At 33.5% G+C, this 9,367-nt stretch overlaps 1 protein-coding gene and 1 long non-coding RNA gene across 2 annotated transcripts; one reads left to right on the top strand and one right to left on the bottom strand.

Annotated features, from left to right (window-relative positions):
- Window positions 1-1,500: 1,500 nt before the first annotated feature.
- Window positions 1,501-1,993, bottom strand: LOC116416370. The gene is made up of 2 exons (XR_004226819.2): window positions 1,762-1,993; window positions 1,501-1,650 (listed from the first exon to the last, which is right to left on the bottom strand). It is a non-coding gene; the product is annotated as an uncharacterized LOC116416370 (long non-coding RNA).
- Window positions 1,783-8,122, top strand: LOC100116087 (kelch domain-containing protein 10 homolog). Its single transcript, XM_001600590.6, has 3 exons — window positions 1,783-3,517; window positions 3,641-3,970; window positions 4,061-8,122. The coding sequence occupies exons 1-3, from the start codon at window positions 2,843-2,845 to the stop codon at window positions 4,229-4,231; spliced, it is 1,176 nt and encodes a 391-aa protein (XP_001600640.1). The 5' UTR covers window positions 1,783-2,842; the 3' UTR covers window positions 4,232-8,122.
- Window positions 8,123-9,367: the final 1,245 nt, after the last annotated feature.

The following is a 9,367-nucleotide window of genomic DNA, read 5'->3' as shown; positions in this document are numbered from 1 at the left end:
TCAATGAAAAATGTTGGCATTGATAAACTTGTCGCTTATCAACGCAATGATTGCGTTCTTGGTACAGGAAGGTAAGTGAAAAAACTAAAGAGAAATAAAACTTATGGTAAACAAAAATTAGTATTTTTACAACTTTGAGTCGAATTTTTTGTACGGTCAACCTATACGTTGTTACGATTATAATTTTCTAAACGTGTTGTCATAATAAATTTATTTATTAATTTATTTTTTTCAAAACTCTTTCTTATACCTACGAATGGTAAGGAAATCTGTAAGTTTTCATTGAATGTAAAATTACGATTTTTGTTTATTCAATCTAACCCTGATGTTTGGTAATTATATAATCTAATACTTATACAAATAATATGCAATGTAATAGAAATTTTTATAAATAACTTTTTTAATTACTTTTAGTAGTATGCCCCTTTTGCAAACAAAAAAACCATTTGAATAACAATTATGAATGGCAAAAAATTATTATGTTACTTGACATGTGATTGAAACTACTCTACTTTCGTAAAGTAAAAGTTGAAGACAATCCCCAGAGTTATTATAAGTAACGAAGATAATAATTATATTAAATAAACAACAATACAAAGTAATTTTCGATTCACTTATAAAAAGTGCTTTTTGGCTTCATTTTTTACCTATACATATATAACACACGTAGTAGCGATGAAGCAGTGATCCAGGCTCGCTTTCGTCCTTGACCTTTGACCCAAAAAAATGAATACTTCATACCACCGAAACCTTTAGTCCGAGGTCGATATGTAGACTTCCTACTGATGTTATTTCTGCAGCGGAGAATTAGCTGGCATTTTGTATGTCGGGGTTTGGATTAGGAAGCTATAGAGACCATCCTTACATTATGCAGATGAGAGCTACTAAACTTTTTAAAGGCAGCACCAGCAGATCATAAGCAGACTGCAGAATAGGAGTTGGCACCTAAATAGTAAATATACCTACCTATAACTATATGTAGCAGCAGCAGCAAACTTGTTTATAATACTGGCTGCATCAGCTGTTGAAGCTTGCTCGGGTCGCCGAAGGCGGCGCTGATACTGGGCTCAGCACAGTGACGTCACTCGACGTAATGGGTTTTCGAACCATATACATATATTATAGGTATAGCTCCAGTAGACAACAGTGCAAGTGATTATACCCATAGAAAGGTCTAAAAGAGAATACTGATATGGTCAGATGCGAGTGAAAATAGACAGGTATGTCTAAACTTGATGAAAAAAAAATGAATGAATTTAGAAAACAAGCTCCCGAATGCACCCAACAACGAAAAAGAAGTCATCGTAAAGCCGTACTATTAATAGCTCGCATCGCCAATACACAGCAATGTCATCCAAATAAGTAAACAAAACTAAAAAAAACAAAGCGTAAGCGCGTAATAATTCGCAGACAAGATAGTGTGTGCAGAGGCGAATCTCGACCCGATAAAACGCGTCGCTCATATTTTAGTTTATCTAGCAAGTTAATGAAAGTCTCTGCTTTAGTTGTTGATCACTTCATTTATTTACGTAAGCGCACATAAGTAGGTACTTTTTTCTCCGAGCCAAAAGAGACAGCAAAAATAAAATTACATCAGCGCATAGGTAGAGCACAACGTCGCTTCGCGCGCCCCGCTTTTCTTGCCGAAGACTATATTATAGAATAATATATAATTAAATTAATCTATGCAGTATATACAGGTCGAATTCTTATATATTTGCCAATAAGTATTTGTGCGCATGCATTTATATTCATACATACATGTATAGAATGGAGCAGTCGTCGCGCGTGACAGTAAGAATTAAGAAGGACGGCCTGTTCCATCGACTAGATCAGCTGCAGATACTTTCGTTATCGACCTACATAAGTAGCACAGGCGCGTTAAAAAACGCGCTAGAGACAGATCACAGAGCGAGAGAGAGGCTATGCAAATAGATTAGAAACAGCGAGACGAATCCGCATCATCTGGGGACTTTGATTTCGAAGTGAGAGTGCGCCTTCGCAAGAAGTTAGAAATAGTCACAAGTCCCGAGCGAGAGAGAGAGAGAGAGAGAGAGAGAGAGAGAGAGAGAGAGAGAGAGAGAAGGAAGTTCGAACAGCTGCGGCTCGCAGCTGGTATACTGGACATATATACCTCTGGCTGGGCTGAAGATAGCTTATATCTATATATACCTACCACAGTGGGCGCTTGAGGAGCATGCTCGTGTAAAAATCAGCAGCTCGGGTGTGTACTCGGGGGAAAGAAAGAGCGAGAAAACGGAACAAAGTGCAGCGGCAGTACACGCGTGTGCAGTGGGGGACGAAGAGAGAGAGAGAGAGAGAGAGAGAGAGAGAGAGAGGGAGGGAGCAGAATAGTAGAGAAGAGAGCGCGCGAGAGTTCTCGTACCGTATGTATGCACGCCACTGCTCGTGCTCACTGCGTATTAGTCATATTTCAGCTGTTGACGACTCGCGCGCGCTCCCCCTTCTGTGCAGCCCTTTTCTGTTGTGTATGTGTGTGCAGTGTGCACAATTGTCTTATGTAAAATGCAGCTACTACGAGGATGATCGTCGTGCACTGATGCATTTAAATGGACTGATGCCTACTGGCAAGACTGGCAGCAGCAGCAGCAGCAACAAGAACCAAGTGCGTGTGTTTGCGTAGAGCAGCGTACAGCATAATCTCGTCAACATTAGGACGCAGCACGAAAACGACGTGATGAGCAGACTGTACGCGTTTGTGGTGGACGAGTTCTTCGCCGTTGATCCGTGACCATAAACAACGGAGGAGCTAGCTCTAGCCTCTGACGCGGCTGCACGTTCTTTGTTTGGTTGGAAAATCGATTCTTCCAGTAGCAGCAGGATGTATGCCTTCAAGCCCTTTGTTTTTACTAAGCACGATGTGCAAAGCCTTGAGAAGCCCAAAGCTCGCAGCGGTCACAGGGTTGTCTGTGATGAGAGGAACCTCTACTCGTACGGTGGCTTCAACCCCAACATCGATCGCAATGACCCAGACATGCAGAATGACCAAAGCTGGACAGCCAGCAGACCGCTCTTCAAAGAGCTCTGGAAGTTCAACTTTGCCACCAAGTGCTGGAGGCGACTACCCTGCCAGAAGATGATGCCCAACGAGCTGGCATCGAATGCGGTTGTGCTTAGAGGGGGAAACCTAGTGATTCACGGTGGCACTGGGGTTCCCTTTGGTGAAAACTGCAATAACAATGTGTACATATGCAACGTGAACGATGGTGAGATGCATATTATTCCTGCAAGCGGTGAGCTGCCAGATCCGCAATATGGACAGGCTGTGATCTGTCATGGACATTATTTATATACTGTTGGTGGCACAACTGGTTTGGAATATACGTGCGACATTCACAGATTTGACCTGAAAAATCAAGTGTGGGAATCGGTTTACATATGTGCTGGCAGAGATCAGTGTGAACCCAAGGGCAGATACAGACATGAACTGGCATTTGATGGGAGAGTCATTTACGTATTAGGCGGTGGTACTGCATCGGAAGCTTTCGGCTTTGCGGTATGTCTCAGAAATACAGCAATATTTTTTATTAATCCAGTCATACTATTCGTATTTTTCATCTCTGAATCATTTGATCTATACAGCTTAGTTCTATTTAATAGCTCTTTACTTGTGTTTCAGGAAATCCCTGCTTTTGACACATTTGCTAACAAATGGATGACTTTGTGCGCTCAAGGCGACAACAAAGAGAAGACTTTTCCTGCTGCGCGGCGATGCCATGGCTTGGTTCAGTATGTTGATGAAAGGACTAACTCGACACTGGTTGTCATATCTGGAGGATACAATGGTACACAAGTTTTTAATGATATCTGGAGGCTAGACTTGAGTATTCTCCAGTGGACCTGTTTGACAATGTGCGCATTACCTCAACCAACATATTTTCACTCTACCACTCTTACTCCAGCGGGTCAAATGTTTACATTTGGTGGAATAGTTAAAGAAGACAATGAAGTATGTACTAGACAATTGACTTAAATATTATTCAATATTATTTTCTTTCTTAAATAAGAATTAAAATTTAATGAAATCATTTTTTCATAGGTGGCAAGAACAGATGAAACTCATTCAGTATGGCTGACTATACCAAAACTTTCAGAAATTTGTTGGGAAGCACTGAATTTTTATCATCCAGATTTAAAGAAAAAACGACAAGAAGATCTGCTACATATTGGTGTACCTTTAAAATTTATTCAAAGGTTTGACACCTCATAATGATTATTTTATTTAGTTGAATCTACATTTTTAGGGTGCTATAAATTTACTTGTTACCAGTTAATATTGAAAGGAATATGATTGTTATATGTGAATGAGAAATTTTACTTATATTTTTGTATGCCTTAATATATACATTGTGATCAAAGGTCAATGATGTTAGTGATATTGATTGATATGGTTCTCAAAAAAGTAAACAAAACAGAGAACAAAAATCAGTTTGCATACCGCTGGATGTGAGCATACTTATTTTTACACACAAATTTTAGTGACAAATTATAACAATTCAAATCATGCTAACAATTCTTACTTATGTTAATTAATTAATTAAATTTACTGTAACGATTTTTGTTATAACCAAATCTTTAATAGTATTTGGAAATACCTCAATTATAATATTATTTTTTAAAGTATAAATTTTCAAATAATCATGTGTGCGTTAAGTATAACATATTAGGTTTATTATATTATGAAAGACAATATTTTTAACTTTATTTTATATTTAAAGATTATTTTTTATAATCTATGCCACAGTATAAGAAAAAAATACCATGTAAGAACACATAATTGATAATTATAACAACTGTATATCATTTTTGATAAGATGAATTAAATGAAAAAAACTATGTCATCAAGGTATTCATTAATAGCATTCAAGTAATTAATTATAATTTGGAATACTTACTATTTTCTGAAATACTAGCAAAAATCGTCTAATTTATCGAAACTCCAAATATTGTCATAATGACATTATGTAATGATATGACTTTGGATATCTATTTTTTACGTCTTTATCATCGCAACTTGTTAAATCTACTACAATTTTCAATGTTCAACTTATTTCAAAAGAATTATAGGACTCATGTACGTATGTACTTAAACTAAAATTTGATTACTAAATTTGAATTTCAAATCCTAGGGTAAATGAATCTTTCAAAAACTATGTTTTCTTACATTGTGGTATTAAACTAAAATTAATAAAGAATGCAATCTTAAATTATAGAGGCTAATCATCATTTGACTTATTATGAAAACAAATTAAATCTTAAAATTAATATGTAAGTATACTCAAATTATTGTAAATGCTGAAAAAATTTAATGCTTTAAAAAATAAATTTTTATTTGCAAATCATCACTTGAAATAAATAAAACGTTATTGGCCAAAAACTCAAAGAAAATTTCTAAAATAATTTAGGATTTTCCAATTTTATTTTTGATCACCGAACTTAAATAAAATTGTAAAAATTAGATCATTTTAATTAACTAAAAACGTGTATTTGAAATATAAAATCTTATTAAAGCGTTTATAAATGTAATCTACAATTTTTTTATTCATCTTTAAAATTATAAATATTGATATATTTATTATAGAACGATCAGTAAAAGAAAAAATCAATTGTATTGCCTACAAGTTTCTTTGCATTAACAGTAATTTAGTATTTTTATAAAAAGAACATTTTTTTTAATGACCAGATTTGACAAAAAAAAAAATGTAAAAAGGAAGGAAACAATATATGTTTATTCATAGCTCCTAGCAAACTGAACTGTGAAATAATGGACGAATTTTATTTTTATATCCGGAAATGTATAAATTAAATTGATTTTATTATATACACTTGTTTATTTATCCAATATAACAGTGTTAATCAATTTTAAAAATTTATTTGATAAATGAAAACACTAATTCGATTATAAAAAATTGATATAAACATTTAAACGTTAAAAAAAAATTATGTAAATTCGTTTATTGTAGAATAAAAGTGAGAATCATTAATTTATATAACTATAAATACATACATATAAACTTATATTGAATTATTTAATTTATATACTATAGGCATATACTAAACGTTTCAGGATGGCTTAGGTGTCTGTACACAAGTCTTATAATAAGTGCGTGTATTCTTATTAGCGCTTCTATATAAATGGATGTTTGGCGACTCATCTGAATGGCATATTTTTAGCGCAGTACATCTTATTGACAATCGAATTAGATGCAATTTATATTGGTTTTACAGATTGAAAATAAAGGAAAGTTTTATCCTAGATAACTTGTATCAAATGAATGAAAGCGGACAAAATAAAGCCTTTGCCTGTTAATTTACATTTTTTAACTGCATATCTTGTTTTTCTTTTCAATTTCAAACATTGTTAAAGTTTTAATCGTTTTATAGATATAAAAATGCAAAAAAAAAACCATTTATTACAACAATATAGTGCGTGTACCGCGGTTTAAGTGGATTTTTTGACAGTCTATATGGTTACAGTATATATTCGTACTGTCAACTCTGCACTAAGTCTAAAACAATCCACTTTACGTCCTCGGTACACAATACACTCCATCTAAATCTCAAAAGTTTGAATTTGAACTATGTATTTTATAACATACAATAATATTAAAGTAGTTCTAAGTAAATAGACAACAGATATGGTTAATTTATATTTTGGGATATTGAATACTTCTTAAAGCAAACTAAAGTTTGAAGGAAACGATTGTCAATATTTTGTGGAAAATTTATACATGAATTTTATGGGATAGCTGTTAAACATTGCAAAATTAGAGTAATTCTATAAATATTTCAAATCTTATGAGAGTTATTGCAAATAAATTAAAACATTAAATCAAATGCTTTAACTATCACTATCTGTAAGTATCTGTCTTTTTCCAAATTTATTAAAAATATTTAATTTCGTTTCACGTAATCCTTGAGAAAAAAAAACAGATTATTTTCATAAGTTGCTATCTGTTAAGCATCTTTTTATAAAATATAAATCTGGAACTTAATTTGAGGCAAACAAGATGTCTTTTTTTAAATGGGAAAAATTACATTTTGTATCTTGAAATAAGCTCTATTCCACTTTTCGTGTAAAAATAACAAAAATTGTCAACCTACATGGGTCCATTTTTAAAATTCTGTGCGAGTCCATACAAGACGATCGCATTTGATCGTTTATTTCATTCAATTTATTGAATATACACATTCTAGAATATTTGTACTACCTTGCGAACATTTTTTTATAATTTAGCGCGAAACCATAATTACGATGCCAATTATCTAATACCGTTTAATTGTTTACGTTCTAAAGTGTGTTTTCTATTGATACCATGCACGACAATTAAAAATGTGTTCCATAATAAACGTAAATGGCAGTATTAAAATTACATCGAAAAGTGGACTTATTATGTTTTGCCTCGAATCCACAATATTGTTATAAAACGCGTTATACATATATGCTTCGTAGTAAAGGATGTTAAATATATTGCTGATATTTAATATATACGAATTTTATTGTTTTGCCGCTTTCTCCGAACATAAAATTCACTATGTAAGAATAGCTATTGTACATAGGAAATATTTTGAACCTCTATAATAGAGATCAGCTCGAGCTAAGAGAATACAATATAATATGATGAATTTATATTAATTCAAAATATTAAAGTAATTTGTTCATCTCAGCTTTAAGCAATAATAATTGTTGATGCCGTCGAAAAAAGCTATAATGCATCAGTAGCGTATATATGTATTTATCGTCTAAATAATTATAATCTGCAGTTCTGCCTTAAACAAAAGTGAAAATCCAAATGAAGCTCAAATTGTTAGATAGCAAAACGATCTTGAAACATTGATTCTTAGTAGGCGCAATAAAAGCTACGAGTATACTTACTTATACTGGTTTGCAATAATGCTCCCGAGTGCTTTGATTCGTCTTTTATTCAACGTCATTGTGTAATGCGATTCGCATGAACGAAATGATACGAATGTGTTTTAGTTAGAATTCAGAGAATCGTCGAATTGTAAATAATAATTACTTATAACAGCAGAGTAATAACACCGACAGTTAAATGCAATTTTATATGTTTAATAAAAATCGATATACTAATATATCAAACGTATTGTTTGTTTTCATTTGCGTTCCTCCACCAAGTCATAGCCATTTTCTATAACTTTTGCTGAACTTTTAACCGAAATTTTTATTTTATGGCGATGTCATTTCAACACTTCAAAAAAAGCAATTTTCAGGACTGTACGATATACTTTTGTGACCAAGAATATAAGCAAAGTTACATAGCTCCGCACGTACTTTTTCAAAGTTTATAAGTAAAACCTGTAGTATAGTATTATGACGTTGGATGCGGGAAAATTGGGAATCCGCAGCGAATATTAGGTATAGTATCGAGTATCTCCCATGCGAATTAATATTGGATAAACTATATTAGTTTGAAGTTAGCGAAACGTCGAGGTAATCGCGACGGTCGCATAAACATCTTGTCTAGACACATGTTTAACTAAATAATGCGAAATTTGTAGAAGTAAATGCAAGCCTGTAAAATATAAACGTCGTTTGGCAGTTCGTGCTAGACGTTATAATAAACTGTATTATAGAGAGAAAAGTGCGTAATTCTTCACAGCCAGTCAAAATAGAAGATGGCCTGCAATGTTTGCTCAATTTATAAATGTCGTGTTACGAATGAATCATAAATGGCGAATCAGCCAATTTCAGGCTGTGAAATAATAACACTGATGCGTAAAAGTTGCCTTGCTTCTTTTGAACGCGGGAACATTTAAATCACCTACTACAAATCCAGTGTACGTCTTGCGAAAAAAGGTTTATTTAACTTGCGGAGTTTTTTGGGATCTAAAGATTAAAAGAATTGAAAAAGAGTAGCTTAATCAATTCAAGCTAAATCACACGAACGATCAACATGTAAGAGAGTGTAAAGGCAGTCAGCGATACGTTACAAAAAGCTCCAATTCGCATATAAAAATATGAATTCGTCTTATTTATCCTTTCCGTTGACTGTTTCAAAAACCATAATAATTTGCTCGTTTATTGTCGCTTGATCAACTTGCCTCACATCGCTCTATTTACTGCAGTGTCAGCGAAGAAAGCTCAAAGGACAATGCACTCTCTGTACAAGCTGAGAATCTGATAAGTATAAAAGATGTTCGCGAGTGATTCACGCAGCAGTCAATACACGACAAATTGCCGCCATCGCGTAGCGCAATTGTAACTCGTACAAACTACAATATAACATGTGATTTCATTTGAAAAAGGGATATTAGAATTGGGAGCTCCAAAATTGCCTTAAATATAATTTGAGGTTGACGAAACAAGACACGAACAGCGAACTGT

Source organism: Nasonia vitripennis, chromosome 2 (assembly GCF_009193385.2).
Source record: "Nasonia vitripennis strain AsymCx chromosome 2, Nvit_psr_1.1, whole genome shotgun sequence".
NCBI lineage: Eukaryota > Metazoa > Arthropoda > Insecta > Hymenoptera > Pteromalidae > Nasonia > Nasonia vitripennis.
The sequence above is the reverse complement of the archived record's forward strand: the minus strand, read 5'-3'. Positions and strand labels throughout refer to the sequence as shown.

Excerpts from the sequence above, each read along its gene's own strand:
- LOC100116087 (XM_001600590.6), top strand. The coding sequence starts at position 2,843 with ATGTATGCCTTCAAGCCCTTTGTTTTTACTAAGCACGATGTGCAAAGC. Across the intron at positions 3,518-3,640 it reads CGGAAGCTTTCGGCTTTGCG|GAAATCCCTGCTTTTGACAC; the intron begins GTATGTCTCAGA and ends CTTGTGTTTCAG. Across the intron at positions 3,971-4,060 it reads TAGTTAAAGAAGACAATGAA|GTGGCAAGAACAGATGAAAC; the intron begins GTATGTACTAGA and ends ATTTTTTCATAG.